General features: G+C 37.7%; 1 protein-coding gene across 1 annotated transcript; it reads right to left on the bottom strand.

Moving 5' to 3' along the window:
* Positions 1-1233: 1233 nt before the first annotated feature.
* LOC6046739 (ornithine decarboxylase antizyme) lies at positions 1234-17221 on the bottom strand. Its single transcript, XM_038252002.1, is given in 4 exon segments — positions 1234-3232; positions 11679-11927; positions 11929-12064; positions 16688-17221. Coding segments are annotated over 4 exon segments (756 nt in total). The 5' UTR covers positions 16768-17221; the 3' UTR covers positions 1234-2941.
* Positions 17222-17474: the final 253 nt, after the last annotated feature.

Genomic DNA, 17474 nt, shown 5'->3' with positions numbered 1-17474 from the left:
AAAATTTTGTGTTTGGTAATTTTTACGGACTTTCGAAAACAGGTCTTATTTATTTCCCTAAAATTGGCCCTTTTTTGCTTACATTTCACACTGTAACTTTGCTGGTGCTTAACCAATTTTGATGAAATTTGGGAAGATGTTAGTATACATTCTACATGAACACCTGCAACTTAAAGCACCCTGAAAAGTTGTGTCAGTTCCGAGATATTTGAGTTCAAAGTTTTGGTGCTCTGGAGTAACCATGGGCGGGAGAGGGTTAACAAAAGTCGCCAATATCTTTTCACTTGCGCTAACGTTTTCAAAGCGCTTAAGTTATAAAATTGCTTCCAACTACCGGCAACATGTTCTTTCGCACATTAGTTAGTCACTCACTTGAAATATAATCCCGAAACATGTAAATAATTAGCAAGCGCCATAAAAAAACAAACGCGCCAAGTCTTTTGCCGTTTGATTTTTGACGACCCATTCCAATCGAAAGCTGAAGAAAACCGAGCGAGAAGCGAAGGCAAATAAAGAACAATGAGTAGCCACCAACACCACCACCAGCGCCTGTTGGAGTGAGCCAGTGATGCCAGGAAATTTTCTCTATCAATGCTACTTTTCGTGAGTGTTCGCTTAAAATTTCATCAATTTTGGCAGCACAAAGCAGACCCAAAAGAGCGATGGAAGAATAAAGAAATAGGCTGAAAATAGGAAAATGGGCGTGGCACAATGCACTCAACTGATTTGAATGCATTTGGGAAATATTTTTTTTAAATGCTTGTCAAAGGAACAGCATAACTTTTAATAAAAGTGAAAATGAACAGAAATGTTCCCAAAAAGTTGCTCTACTAGTTGGTGTACTTGATTTAAGTAAATTTCAAGCAACACTCCAGATTATCCAGCATCATTCAAACACGACCGCTTATTAGGCTTAAAATGGGTATGTTTCCCCTAATTTCGAGTACTGCTAACTTGAGTCTGAGTTGCCAAAAGTTCGATATAATTACAATCTTCTGTAAAAGTGATTGCAACGACTATTTAAAAAATTTACGAAAAGGCATATAAAATTTTCAAATTGAAAATTAATTTGCAATTTTAACAATTCTCCTGACAAAAGATTTATTGCTGGTTGGATAGAGATAGGATCAAAAACACGAGAGTGTCCCCTATATTAAATCGTGCAATCCCTAGGAAAACCTAAAAAAGGAATTCGGATATTTTTACACCAAGACCAAAAAAGATCAGCTCGTGTTTTTTTGTTTGTCCCGTGTTCGAAACTCAAAAAAAAGTGTGTTGTATTATTCTTTATTCATAGTTCCACTTTCTGGGTAGCAATCTTTGTTTTAAACACTGATCGTAATTGATAATAATAAAATACGTAAAAGTATGCACATTTAGTTCTGTTATTATACTACCGTTTATGTTTTAAGTCTCCTGTCTTCTTCCATTGCGAAAGCGTTGCGCCTCAACCGAATCCACGGGAGGCACACGCTCGCGCGAAGAGGTGTGAGTTACTTGCGCAAAAAAAAAAAGTATTATTTTAGTCTGTGTGGGTGTCGCTGTAAGTTTATCGTATTTGCTTACTATGTAAAGAGTTTCTACAATAATAGTAACAAAGGATAAAATATAAACTTGTAATAGTAATAAAATCTTTCCCCGTATATTTTTTTTCTTTACTTTGCTTTTGCGTGGGGTAAGGAAACCTAAAATCTTGCCCAGTTTAAATAGAAAGTTTGTTTTTGTTTATACTCTCATAAAACCCCAAAAATATCTTTTCTTTTCCACGTTCCAGATTTTTGTTTTTTTTTTAGTTATGTTTTGATAACATCATGATTTCTTTATGTGGGTGTGTGTTCTGTATGTTTAAATTGCTGGTTTATTTTTTTCAATGAAAATTTTTCAGCTTGTTCGGGAAAAAATATGTTCTCTGAACGCTAGTTTGAGAAGGTGTCGCATTACAGGTAAATAAGTACGGTTGGTTGAAGTTTGCTGCAGCTTTTCTTTTAAGTTTGCTCTTTTGCTTTGCAGTAAATAAAATGATTCCGAATCGGTACTTGGTAGATTTCTCTTCTTAGAAGTAGTAGCTCAAAGTTACCAGCTTTAGAGTACTTTTTTGTTTTTTTGTTAGCTGTTTGCTAGTTCAATTCAATTTGTTGTTGTTGTTGCTTTTGCTCAGGGGAAAGTTCTTTATTCCTCCTTACTCGATTTCTTCTATTATAGATAGTTAGTTAATATGTTTGTATCTTCTTTTTTTTTGTTCTCTTCTGTAAAAAACGTTACATTTTTTATAAAAAAGATTTTTCTACATTTTGTTATTTTTTTGCTGTGATTTTTAAAACATTTTTAATTTTTTTTGTTTGATTTTCTAATTTATTTGATGATAGAAGCATTTCACTTGAAATAATTGAAAATCGCAAGTGTTCGACCGTTGAATATTAGGATTACGCATTATATGTTGTTGTCACTTACAAGATAGCTTATGTACTGTTAGTGTTTTCTGTATCTGTATCTGTATGTATGTATGTATGTTTTCAATGCTGTTATTGGTATTGTAATCTTTTGTGAAAAGAGAGATGTTCTTAGCTCTTCTCATTTCCTTACTTCTTCAACTTTACACGATGATCTTAGTTTATGTAGTTGCATTACACGGTGAAAATATTCGCTGAAGTCGTTGTTTGGGATGGCATTTGCTAATGCGTCGCGATCAAAACAGATTCATCGGGCGCACCGATTTGGGATGCGACGATCTGCCACCAATCGAAGCTCGGCGTCCCGACGTGTCCTTACTCTGGCCAGTGGCCGCGCACTCCCCCTCTCTTCTCCGCATGTCACTAAACAGGTTTAAATGCCACTGAGACGTTCTGGAAGTGGCGAGACCACTGGCAGGAGACTTAATTTTGATCGACGAAACGCACCCACACGCCTCCGTCTGAGAGTGATTTTTGATTTCTGATTTCTTTTATTCCTCGATGTTGTAGACCATGAAGAGGTACTCGCCCTTCTGCTGCTCCTCGATGTGGGGCGGCGTCAGCGGGGACTTGGGGCTGACCGGCTGGAAGCCGACGAAGGAGAACGTGCGCACCAGGTTCGGGCGGTCCAGGCGGTCCTTGCGGATGCACAGGACGACGCCGTCGCACTCGAGCTTCTCCTCGGCGAACTCCAGCAGCGAGATGAACGAGTGCTTCGAGGCCTCGTGCGACATCGTCGACGGCAGGTTCACGTACAGCATGTTGTCGAGCGGGCTGAAGATCTGTAACAAATTGGAAGGAGAAAAATATTAATGAAGGCCTCTTTTCTAAATAATTCACTTTCGTTTTCGTTTTCGTTTTACGGAGCAAGGTGGGGGACGCGGCCTCAAGTCAGTCCAAGTCCGGTTTCTTGTGGAAAAAAGGGTAGTGGCCGAACTAGTATTGCATACCAAATGAACACCACCGGAAGATATAGGGGATCGGGAGGGGGAAGGTGAAAGAAAATTAGTGTAGGTGTGAGTAGTAAGAACTTGGATGACATGAGCAGTTACGGTAATCTAAGTTTAACACTGAATAAAGGAAATCTGAAATTATGATTCAATCAAAAACTAAATTGAGATTTATACAAAAAGAACCTAGGATATATTACTAATTTAATGGAAATCAAATAAATTTACTGGAAAATTAAAGATTTTTTTTTTTTGCGGAGCGAGGTGGGACAGCTAGGATCAAGTCAGTCCAAGTCCGGTTGTGTCAAGGAAAGGTAATGAATGTGTTAGCCTGTGAAGTGCCACTTACACCCCATGGGGAGCGGGGAAAGAGGACATGATTGGGTAGGTTATAATGAGATTGTGTATGTGAGAGTGTGTATTGTTGTAAATATTCTAATTAGATATTTCGTTCTCTATCGCCGCTCCCCACAGTGTCATAAAAACCCCGTCTGCAAGAGCCCCCCAAAACTAGTTTTGAAGGTTCTAACTGTTTAAAGTAAAACTGTTAAAACTCCCAAAACCAGGATCAAGCAGCACGTGCAAACGGAGTACATTTTCCATACGCTAACGGACTTTTACTGATTGACAACTTGACTGTTCCAACAAAGCAATACGCAAAATTAATTATAAGGGAAAATGCCAGAAAAACTTTTTTTAATGGAAATTACTGTATATATAACCTGTAAAGTTAGGAAAAATATAAAGAGTCGAATCTCTGGTTGTCAATAACTAAAGGGACCATCGAGACAGATAAAATAAGAATCCAAAAGCCGATTCGATTAGAAAATCTAAGCAAGGTGTGATCGTCATTGAGATCATATTAACAAAAAGAAAGTTTAAATAAAATCAGATAGACCGTCAAAATAGAGAAAAGTTGGGATAAAGAGAAATGGAAAAAAGAAAGCATCGAAAAATGAAATTTGAAGAACTAAATAAATCTTCTACAGAAGGAGGAATACATAGAGATATTGACAACCAGTGAGCCGACTATAAATAATAAAGACAACTAAAGTCACATACCTGATGATGGGTAATACCTTGGGTAATACCCATCTTACCGATCACTGGGAAAAGGCACTTTTTGCGGGAGCTGCAATTGCTTGATGGCCTACATGCCTTGGCGATCCCCAGGTTGAAGTTTCAATCGCTTACAGCCGCATCCGGAACATCACGCAGACGCTGTAGTTTCTCATCGTCCTTTTAGTGTTCGTCTTCCTTCCTTCTGGTGTAAGCTGCTTTCTTTGGTTGTTCTGGTTTTATTTCTCGATCTTGATCTGGAACTGGTTCGAAAAGAACAGAAGAAAAGGACAGCAGTATCTTCGTTTTCGTTTCGTTTTACGGAGCAAGGTGGAGGCGCGGCCTCAAGTCAGTCCAAGTTCGGTTTCTTGTGGAAAAAGGGTAGTGGCCGAACTAGCATTGCATACAAATGAACAACACCGGAAGATATAGGGGATCGGGAGGGGGAAGGTGAAAGAAAATTAGTGTTGGTGTGAGTAGTAAGAACTTGGATGACATGAGCAGTTACGGTAATCTAAGTTTAACACTGAATAAAGAAAATCTTAAATTGTGATTCAAAGTAAATAGGCCCGGAATAAATTAAATTATTAGTTAATTAAATAAAAAAATGTAACTTGTCGGAGATCTATACTAAAGAAACCTATGATGTATTCCAAATTTAAAGGAAATAAAAAAAAAAATACTAGAGAGCAAAAGATGAAAACTAACTGCCGATCTGTCGCGTCTGTCAGTAGTCCTGTCGTACATTACAAATAGAAACAGACACTTCGACCAAATCAACTAATAATTTAAATCCAATTATTCATCTACGGAAACCTAACTAACTTTAATCAACAACCTAAACTAAACTGCCTGAATGTAAATTTAATCTCAAATCCTTAAATGTTTTATTACAACGCCAAATAAGGTAAAGGACCTTTTTAAACCAGCCTTGCCGCTTCCAAAAACCAATAAACATAAATGAACAGTTCATAAGTTTGCACACAAGCTTTGCAAACAAGAGTGTATCTCTATAATACCTTATGTAAACTGTCATTTAAGTGAAGGAGACACACTCTTGTTCACAAAACCCATGCGCCCTTTTGAAATGTTAGGCTCCATTTGATCGTCAAGGCTCCAGTAGACCCTCGATTCGCAACAATGGTAGATACAACCATAATCCGTCAACCGTTAGTTCAACAGATTAACGAATTTTGTCCGATGTCATTACATTATTGATTGACCGAGACTCTATGGAAACTTTGACATATCAAAACAATACACAGCTTATAATATACTTATATATCTATGTTTTCTGCAGCCCTACCAGGCCTAGAAGAGGCATCTGTTTATTGTGAGTAAGCGCTTGTTTTCAGAGTTCATTTTTTCAATTTAAAAGGGAGGGGAGACTATTTGCTTCAATGAACTCCTACTTAAGCCCTGGGACCATCTCTAACACTGATCACTCCTAGCTAGGAATTTACACCTAGACACAATGTAGAGATCCGATCGCAAGTGTTGGCCGGATAATTGGGTAATATTATCAATATTTAATTTTATAATTGAGCCAACCCGCTAGCGGCGACAAGATCCTTACTCATGCCCAAGGCTTTTCTAAATAATTCACTTTATATCTATTTCCGACTTATAAAAAAAAACCCTAATAAATCAGTGTCCCTAACAAATTAATTCCCCATTAGCCCATTAGTGAAATATTCTACAAATAGTTTTCACTATATGGGAAATTAGTTGTTGGACATACCAATTTTATTAGGAAAGTTGTACACAAAAAATAAATTCTCTTAAAAAAAACTAATTCGGGGTAATTTTCTACGTTTTTGCAAATCGGTGTTTCCTTGTATTGAAAATTTCATGCCCAATTTTCAAAATTTTGAAGCAAAAGGTATTACAAAATGCTGTATACATAATTACAGTTAAGCTACTACCGATAGTTTGCAAAATGTCAATGAAATTATGGAAATATTATTTTTCTTGTAATGTTATGTCTTTTTCCAATCTGTGGTCCAAAAACTCCAAATTTCAAAAAGTCCAAAAGTACCCTATTTGATTGAAAATACAAAAATAATCGTCATGCAATGTATTTGAAATATTTTACAATAAATAGTACGAGTTTTTTTTAGAGCAATTCCAGCCGGCTTTTGAAAATTTTGACGTTTTGAGCACTTAAAAAAAATAGTTTCAGTAAATGATTTTTGTACTTTTTTAGGTGAGTTGCTCCATCCTTCTTTTTGTAACATCTTAGGGTATTTTCACAAAAAATTTGAACAAAAAAAAACCTGGGCTCAAACTTAAAAATCAAAAAATCTCATTAAAGTGGAGTGTTTTTTTCTTTCAGTGTATTTTTTCGGAAAGCCCGTCAAATTTCCTACAAGTTTGTCTTTGACCACTTTTTGATACGATGCAACGGCTTCGAGATGCAGCAAAAATTTAAATTACGGAATACAAAAATATTTAAAACACTTACGCCCTTCTCAAATGTCATTATCGAGTGTAACTCTATAAACACAAAACGTTACTTAATCCACCTTTAGGTGGTTGGTGCCTTCCTCACATTCATAAAGTGAATACTCTACCTGAAAAAAGTGTTTGATTAACATTTACTTTATCAAAATATCTGAGATCAGGCCAAAACAAAGTGTAACAAAAACACTAAAGTACTTATAACTATAGGGTTGTCAGACATTCAATATTTTGAACTCTTTGGAAAGATCTCTTGATTAACCATCCAAAAATTAGAGATCCTAAATAGGGAGACTGGTCGAAGTGAATTTGACGTACCCAAACAGACACGAGTTTGACGTATCCAAACGAGCATTTGCTTTTACGCCCAGCAAAACTTATCAGTGTTGCCAAGCTCAAAACATACGTTGCCAGATCGATTTAGCAAGCTTAGACCAGTCTCCCTATTTAGGGTCTCTACCAAAAATAGGTCGCATGGTAGATCCGGACAACGTTTTCATCAAAATATTTGAGATCCGGCCTCGAAAAAGTGTATGAATGACACTTAAGTGGTTATAATTTTTGATATGGTTGTCAGATCTTAAGCGTTTTGGGCTCGTTGGAAAGGTCTTTTGAACACCCTTTTTACAATCTTCCGAAGTTTAGCTCAATTCGTTTTTTTAGCATAACTTTTGAAGTACTTTTCCAAACTTCATAATATTAAATAGGGGCTTGTAGGACCCCAAGACGGATCGAATGAGACCAAAACGGTCCAAATCGGTACAGCCAGTCCGGAGAGAATCGTGTGCATTTTTTTGCAGACATACACACGCACAGACATTTGTTCAAAATTTGTATTCCTTATCAGAATTCTACAATGTATTCCTTATGGGAGAACTGTCATTTCTACCACTCAAATGAGGTGCTTCATTAAGTGAAAACAATCTAAAATGCTGTATTCTGCAATAATAATAATATTTAGCTGGGTGCTGAATAGAGCTTTATGACGTTTCGCGTACGCACACTAGCGCACCATTTGGTTGCTGGCTGACAAAATTTAACCTCACTTTATTTTCGTGTACGTACACGCAATACATGCGCACGTAGATAACTCTATAGTGGTTCGCAAAACGGCCTAAATTTTGAACTGTCAAAGTGAAACCAATTTACTGTTCGCCAAAAGTCGACCTGGGGTTGACGTCAAGAAACTTTAAGAAAATTGAAGGCGAGATCGTACTTTTTATAATTTTAGACAAAATTTACCTATCCGTCATGGGTTTCCTATGCTGATAGAACCTTTTGAAAATTTTATCTAGAATTATGAATGGAAGTTGTTTATCGAGTCGATGCGGTTGTATCCATCCAGAAGCTGTCTTTATTGTTTGATTTCATTTGAAAACCTGGTTTAGTGAAAATCCCCAGCTTCGTTAGAATTAGCGATGTTTTTTCGCTGGATCAGGAAGAGCTGCAGGATTCCAAAATCAGCCAGGGAATGGAGCACTTCCATTCGAGCAGTTTTTGCTTTTTTCTACAATGTATTGCGCGGGCTCATTTACCAGTAAGAAAAAAGTCATGCTTGTGCTTGAACATCCTCCTTCTTTGTAGATGTGAACAAAGTGGGATAATTCGAAAAAAAACTTCACAAAATATTTGCTACGGCCAACGTGGCAATTGTTTATTTTCCGAAAAATGGTGAAGTTTTAGAGCTTGGGTGTCTTTAAAAGAGTTTTTGAAATTGGAAAAGGAAACTTATTTTGGCTTAGTTGAAAGTAAGGTTGGTTTTACGAAAAAAAAAGTTACTTAATCAAGGGGTTGGAAACTCTTAGAGCTATAATTATTATGTTAACCAGTATATCAAAATATATGTTAGTATACTTATTATTTTCTTTACATATCGCCAGTATACTAACCAATATACTGAGAGTATCTTAATATACTAACAAGTATACTGGAATATCGTTAGTATACTCAATATTCTTAAGTAATATTAGAGTTTCCAGCCCCTTGTACTTAATCCACCTTTAGGTGGTTGGTGCTTTCCTCACATTCATAAAGTCAATACATTCATTAAAAATAACAACATTTACCCTTAACATGTTTAACAAATCAACTTTATTACTCATTTCTTTTGATAGGGTTCGCAGACCTTCAATATTTCTGGCTCATCGGCAAGGTCTGATAAAAAAAACCTATCCAACGATAGTTCGTATGAAAGATTCAGACAATATTTTAATCACAATATCTGAAATCCGACCTCTAAAAAATGTATAAATAACACTTAAGTGCCAATAACTTTTGATAGGGTTGTCAGATCTTTAATGTTTTAGGCTCATTTGAAAGGGCTTTCGATTATCTAACTAACAATGGGTAGCATGATGGACCCGGACATCATTTTCATTGAAATATCTGAGATCCGGCCTCCAAAAAGTGTATAAATAACACTTAAGTGCCAATAACTTTTGATAGGGTTGTCAGATCCTTAATGTTCTAGGCTCATTTTAAAGGTCTTTTTAATATCTTTCTGAAAATGTATAACATGACAGGGTTTCTTGCAAAAACCACCCTTATAACAATCTTCCGGACAAACGCTAAAAAACGTTTTTTTAGCATAACTTTTGAAGTACTTAACTAAACTTGCTGATTTTAAATAGAGACCTATAGGACCCCAAGACAGATCGAATGAGACTAATACGGTATACGTGAAGGTGGGTCTACGAGGTCGAATTAAGTTCATTTTTCGAGTGATTTTATAGCCTTTCCTCAGTAAGGTGAGGAAGGCAAAAAGTAAGGTTGGTTCACGATAAGGGTTTTTTAAAAAATATTTTTTTATTTATTCCCGGAATATTGTTGGGATTTTGAATCTCTTCAAGATAATTGTTTGGCATACGAATCCAAGAAAATTTAAGTTGTAAAAGACATTAGGCGTCATCCATAAAGTATGTCACGCTCTAGGGTGGGAAGGGGGGGGGGGCTGAGCAAGTGTGACATTGCATGTTATAAGTATAGGAAAAGCGTGACAAAGTGGGGAGGGGGGGTTAATTTTGGCTGATTTTTGCGTGACGTACTTTATGGATGAAGCCTTAAAATTTTATCATGCAATCTACGATTTCTACGACTAATTTCATTAAGAGCGAGTTTTTCACCAATGTGTAACAGGTCGTATCGAGGAGCTCCGATTTGAATGAAACTTTCAGCATTTGTTTGTCTTTACATGGTATGAACTCATGCCAAATATGAGCCCTCTACGACAAAGGGAAGTGGGGTAAAACGGGCATTGAAATTTGTGGTCCAAAAAACATAAAAAATCTTAAAATTGCTCGCATTTCAGTAAATCTCCATCATTTCCAACTATCTTAGATACATTCGAAAGGTCTTTCGAAGCACTTCAAAATGAGCCATAGACATCCAGGATTGGTTTAACTTTTTCTCATAGCTTTTGCAAATTACTGTTAAAAATGGATTTTTTTAAAACTTTAATATCTTTTTGCAACAGCATCCAACACCCATACTCCTATAAGTCAAAAGTTAGGGAATTTTATGGACTATAAGCCTACGATAATAACTTTTTGGCCAATCGCAGTTTTTCTCATAGTTTTTCGATATTTCTATAACAAACTTTTAACAACGTTAGTTTTTGCCCTGTAGGCTTCCAAAGCGGCACTTTTTGGTCTCAATTTTGTCATATTTGGAATCCTCGGAAAATTTCACGTTAGTTAGAAGTATTGAAGTTGTAAATTTGTTTTAAAAAATAATGAAATAAAACGTTTTTGAAAAAAGAAATAGATCTTATTTACTCTGTGGTCAATACGTCAAATGCTGTATCAAGTAGGCGAAAACCTGTTTTACCCCTAATCCAACAAATTGTTAAAAAATATTTTAATTCATTCTAAATGGCATTTTTTTCAATCAAATTTACAACTCCAATACTTCTAACTAACGTGAAATTTTCCGATTATTCCGAATATGACAAAATTGAGACCAAAAAGTGCCGCTATGAAAGCCTACAGGGCAAAAACTAACGTTGTTAAAAGTTTGTTATAGAAAAATCGAACAACTATGAGAAAAACTGCGATTGGCCAAAAAGTTATTACCGTAGGCTTATAGTTCTTGTAATTCCCTAACTTTTGACCTATAGGAGTATGGTTGTTGGAGGCTGTTGCAAAAAGATATTGAAGTTTTAAAAAAATCATTTTTTGACAGTAATTTGCAAAAGCTATGAGAAAAAGTTAAACCAATCCTGGATGTCTATGGCTCATTTTGAAGTGTTTCAAAAGACCTTTTGAATGCATCTAAGAGAGTTGGAAATGATGGAGTTTTACTGAAATGCGAGCAATTTTAAGATTTTTTATGTTTTTTGGACCTCAAATTTTAATGCCCGTTTTACCCCACTTCCCTTTGTCGTAGAGGGCTCATATTTGGCATGAGTTCATCTCATGTATAGACAAACAAACGCTGAAAGTTTCATCCAAATCGGAACACCTCGATACGACCTCTAGAACAAACCGAGCAATATTTACAAATACTGCCTCTTAATACCATAAGAGCAAACCCTCAAAAATCAGTTTTTTAAACGTAGAGTTATAGGATAAAGCTTTAGAGCAAAGTGATGTTCTGCACTTTTAGGGCCCTAAAAACAAACATTTTTATTTTAGAGAAATAAAAAAAAGGTAAAAAGTTGCAATTTGAAAATTCAAATAACTAGAAAAAGCGCAAACCAAATTTTATATTCGAATTTTTTGATCATATTTTGTGGTTTCTTTGGGTAAAAATTCCAACTCACCGTCTCCCAGGAGCTGAACTTCTGCGCGGTCACGAACAGCTTCAGCGTGACCTGGGTGGGCGTCGGCTGGGACAGCACCTCCTGGATGACGGCGGCCTCATGCTGGTTCATGTAATCTACGGTCGACTCGGTGAAATCAAGATCGGTATACTCAGACGAAGCGGTGGTGGTCGAATCTATAGATGTCTTGCGATTGTATTCTTTCAAGGGAGACGCCCTATCGTGGTCGGTTCTGGGTGTTGGGACATCAGGACCACCACAGCGGTCCTACAGCCAACGAAACACAGTAGGAGTCGAAGCCCGCCGACGAGGAGGAGGAAGAGGAGGACGACGACGACGACGAAATCGTGCGTTTACTGGCACGATTACTACTACTCATTGGCTCACTGGAAAGAGAAGAAAGGAAAGAACGATGATTAGCTAAAAGACTAAACTATTGTTCATGAATATCATACTTAAAATTACTATTGGTTAGTGTATCTCGCTTAATGCATATTCTTAGACTAGTTCAAATTCAAATCTATACAAGCCGCCGCCTTTGCCGGGCCACCGCTTCCACGGGTTCGGCTCCTCTCCGTTGCACCACGAACCGAGCTTCGATCTTAATTACCCCGCTTAAATCCCGCGAACTTTGCGATCTCCCAAACAATACCCTTTGACCCTGCGGCCGACTAAGGTGCGTGGCGTCCTCCGTTTCCGTCAGCTCACTCCGTAGACTTTCGTCCGGCGCCGGCGCCGATGCTTGCCTCGGGAGACTAGCCCCAGGGTGATTGAGGAACTCCCCGACGATCGTATCGTTGGCCAGGTCCAGACTCTCCAAGCTCACGCTCTGCACCACGGCCGCGCACCGTTGCTCCGCGATCGGTAGCAACTGTTGACATTCCGGGAGTGACGGAGTAGCCCCAACCGTGACCACCGCGTTCGGTTCTCCGTGCGAAGCGCCCGCAAATAGCTGCGGCGATTGTTGACGCAACGCACGATCTGCTTTCTGGCATCGCTGTCGGAACTCAACACATGCGGCCAGATCCGCCTTGCAACAATTGCACAACGTATCCGGAAGGCCGGGAACGAGCTGGATCTCGAGCTGGCACACACTCGACAGCTGCCGGCACAGATTCTCGTCCAGCGCAGAGTCCGGGTCGTTGTGCCGGTTCAGGCAAAGTCGGCAACGGGGCGACTCACAGGACATGGTGGAAAAGGGGAGCGCGGAAAACACCGTTTTGGCCACACACAAACTACACATAGAAATCCGTTGTGGGAAACTTTGAAAATCAGCTGATGTCCTTGAAAGTCCTTGCGCAGATTTTGAGTCAGCCGAGACTTTCACCCCTCAATCTAGTACTTCCTTTTTGCTTTCATAGTATGAAATTCAAACACGAACACAACACTGAGGAAAATTTAACAAAGATTTCCATAGAGCAATTCCCCACGAAAACAGCATGATTCAAAAAATGTTGTCCGATCCGGCTCAACATTTTTCTGCGGGTTCCTTATACCCGTATTTTTTTGTTTGGACCTTTGGGTGAACTACGCCGTGTTAGGGTGGTCCGAAAAATGGCAATTTTCGTCGATTTTCGACAAAAACACATTTCATAACTCCGCGCTTTTTCAACCGATTTTAGCTGTTTTAAGGCTAGTTTGGAGATCGGAAGGAAAGGGGTCAAGAAACAGCTTTACGAACAGCAGAACAAAGGAGAGAGAGCGTTTTCTTGGGGCTTTTCTTCACCCTCTCTGGCTTGCTTTCACTGCTGCTCCTGCCCATTTGAAATTTTTCTTGACCGATTCCTTCCGAAGTACATACACCGCTTTAAGAGAAAAATAGTTCGGAATTTCAAAAATCTGCCATTATATTTGAAAAGGTCATATGAAAATTTGAAATGCGGTTTTGTAAGTCTCGGGATTAAAGAGTTAATGTGTGAAAGCATTTTTATCAGATTCTTCAGATGATAGGTGGGTTTCGTGGCGCAGGGGTAGCGGCTTCGGCTGCCGATCCCGATGATGCTATGAGACGCGGGTTCGATTCCCGCCTTATCCACTGAGCTTCTATCGGATGGTGAAGTAAAACGTCGGTCCCGGTTTCTCCTGTCTCGTCAGAGGCGCTGGAGCAGATATCCCACGTTAGAGGAAGGCCATGCCCCGGGGGGCGTAGTGCCAATAGTTTCGTTTTTTTTCAGATGATTACATCAAATATCAAAAAATTGTGAAGTTTCATTCACAGGTTTCCGAGATATGATTTTTGAAAATAAAAACTGGACCTTTCAACGCGCCTTTGCGAATGTACACTAATTCGAAAAATGTGACCGTAAATCGCACTTTGCTGAGTTCAGTTTCACACTTTACGGTTTTTGCAGTTCGACTACGATTACACTTTTTGTAAAAAAAAAAAACCTATGGAGAGGTGCGAAAACGAACTCAGCAATGTGCGATTTCCAGCTACAGTGAAAGCTCGCTAATTCGAACGTATTCGAATTATTCCCCATCTTTTGCAACCAGTTTCATTAAGATTGATGTAGGAAATTGATTTTGTTCATGAGCCTGACAAAAAGACAACGTTAAAAATATCCCGATGTTATTTATCAATTTTTAAAGGCTGTCGCAATTTTTTTGCCGCCCCTAAATTGGCCCGAACAATGCGCGGGATCAAAAAACTTCAATTTTTTTCTAGAATTTTAAGCGCAATTAGCATAAATCAACAAAAAAATGCATTTCTCTGCGATTAGATTCGTTCTTTTGGGTTATTCAAAAAACAACAAAAAATAACAGTTTCAAATGTCAAGCCTAATTTCCATTGTTTTTTTTAACAAAAAGTATCACATTATATCAGTCATGCCACTGTATTTTTTTAAATATTAATAAAGTCGTTGCAAATATTTTTCAAAGTTTATGTCATCCCACCCTTCAAAAAAATGGTCCATTAAAATAAATAATTCATTATAGAAATAGAAGTCTAATAAGCTGAAAACTATTTGAAATGTATTTTTTTGCGTTAAATTCATATTTACGGATCGATCAAAAATATAGTGTTTTTTTGGTTAAATTTCGTTGTACAGTTCTGCAAAAAAAAAGGGAGAATACTTAGATTTGTTGATTGCAAAACAATTGGGCAGGTGTAAAATGCATTTTAAAACTATTTTTTTCATTCAAATGCTAATACCATGGCAAGTAATTTCAATTTTATATTTTTAATTGTTTTTCCCCCCTCCCCCTCCCATTTTTTTTAAATTTTCAATTCTTCTAAAGGTTTCTTAGGAACATTAGATAGTGGAAATATGCCCATTTTAATCCTAATAAGCGGTCATGTTTGAATGATGTTGGATAATCTGGATTGTTCCTTGAAATTAACTAAAACCAAGTACAGCAACGAGTAGAGCAACTTTTTGTGAACATTTCTGTTTATTTTCACGTTTATTAAAAGTTATGCTATTCCTTTTACAAGCATTTATAAAAAAATATTTCAAAAATGCATTCTAATCGAGTGCATTGGGCCACGCCCATTTTTCTATTATCAGCTTAGTTCTTTTTTTCTTCCAGCGCTCTTTTGGGTCTGCTTCGTGCTGCCAAAATTGATGAAATTTTAAGCGAGCACTCACGAAAAGCAGCATTTATAAAGAAAGTTTCCTGGCAGCACTTGCTCACTCCAACAGGTGCTGCACCAGCATGTTGGTGGTGTTGGTGGCCACCCTTTGTTCTTTATTTGCCTTCGCTTCTCGCTCGGTTTTCTTCAGCTTTCGATTGGAATGGGTATTCAAAATTCAAACGTCAAAAGACTTGTAGCGCGTTTGATTTTTGATGGTGCTTGCTAATTATTAACATTTGTCGGGATTATTTTTCCAGTGAGTGACCAACTAATGTGCAAAGAACATGTTGCCGGTAGTTGGAAGTAATTTTATATCTTAAGCGCTTTGAAATCGTTAGTGCAAGTGAAAAGATATTGATGGCGATTTTCGTTAAGCAGTTAACCTCTGATCTTGCGTTTGGATGTGTGTGCCACCAAAATGATGAGAAATGGTCTCGCAAAATGAAATTATGATCAAAAGTGCATTAAATTTGATCTTTTTGGCCAGTGAATGGCATCAATTTGCGTGCTTACTCGAGGCGGTGCTGTTGCTGGTAAGTTTATAGCCTAAATAGTATTTTTGGAGCTTTAATCGAGCATCAAACTCTTCATATGACGAAGATAGGCGTTTGATTAGAAAGGGTATATTTCCCCTTATAGAATTATATTATTACTATCCCCTGCGCCAAAGATCTCATTACACAAAAACAAACCAGGTAACCTGTTCTCATTCCGGACGTTAACATTTGATCAACCTTGAATAAAGCTGAACTAATTTAACGTGAAGACTTCCATCATTGTCATGATTTTTCGTTCAAAGATATAATTCTTGCGTCACTTTCAATATTTTGACAAAATTCCTTCAACAAGTTGTTTAGAATAGTGCCCTAGACATGCTGATTCCTTTTGGTAACGATTATCCCATTCCTTGTAAAGTTCTGGAAATCGTCATTAATCAATGATTGCCAACTAGGACGTCAATGACTGTGCCACAAAATTATATAAATTTTGAAGCACGTTTGATTTAGATCAAAAATTCTTTCAGTGGCTTCAAGAAGGCAACAACCGGCACATGCTGATTCCTTATGGTGCTAAAATTCGTCAAATTGAATTTAATACAGAATATTTTATAGTAATGATTAATTTTCTTCGAAAATGATCAACGGCTTCACCTTAAAGTCCTTCCTGTTTGTTTCTGCCAAACCTCGTGTGGCATTCAAACCTTTGCTTCGCAACGCGGTTCTAAATTTTCAAGCTCGGGGAAAGACACACCTGCCGAAAAGGTACATTGAGTTATGGGACCAAATTGTGTTTGCTTCTTGACTTTATTTTATTGCTCAATGACGAGAAAATTTCAAGTGCTGCACTGAAAAGTTTGCAAGTCAGCAACATCAACACTCGTATATCAATATTATGGCAAGTTATTCGCGGTCTCAGCTGGTCCGTTACTAACCTTCCCGCCTCCTCCTCCTCACTAGCCGGTTCCATTATACTGACGATATTAATCATTTCGGTGGCCACAAACTTCATCATTTAGTATTGCCCTTTGTCGTCGATCGGAAGATTTACTTTTTGTATTCCTTTCTTTGAAATCACTTTATCCTTACACTTGACTTTCACTCAGTTATAAATGCTCTCTTAATCACTTTTGATTCGTTTTGTTGATTTTTTAATACACTTTTTGAACTTTCTTTATGTTTCACTTTTAGCAATGTTTCTCACTCCCAAAATAGCTTTTTGCAAATTATATCCTGTCCAATTAACTTGCAAACACTTTAACTGCCTTTTTGTTTTGCGTTATTTACGCACTCGGTCAGGTGTTCTGATGAGATTTCTTTTTTTATTTTCCCACTTTTTTTTCGCAAGCTTGTACTAGTATTGTTGCTTTTGTGCAAAAGGATCTGGTGTGTATCAAGCGCGAGCAGACTACGAGAATACGTCCACTATCCGGAGCGTGTACATTTTCGCGGATGAAATCCGACTGACGAGAGCGCGAGGCGCAGCAAACAATCGCGGGAACAGAATCTTACACAGCTTGCCGAGCAGCCAAAGCCGAAGAGCCGCCGCGCAGACAATCGGTTCGGGGTTTGGGGGTCAGTTGGGTCTGGTGGTCAATACTGATTACAGCAATATAATGTAACAAATTAAATTTTCATTTATTATTTCTCTTATTTTTTTTTATATTTAAATTTTAGTTATAGTGTCCTGTATTTTTTTGGATTACTATAATCTCAGAAAAA

This window comes from Culex quinquefasciatus, chromosome 2 (genome assembly GCF_015732765.1).
Source record: "Culex quinquefasciatus strain JHB chromosome 2, VPISU_Cqui_1.0_pri_paternal, whole genome shotgun sequence".
NCBI lineage: Eukaryota > Metazoa > Arthropoda > Insecta > Diptera > Culicidae > Culex > Culex quinquefasciatus.
This window is presented reverse-complemented; position numbering and strand designations above follow the sequence as displayed.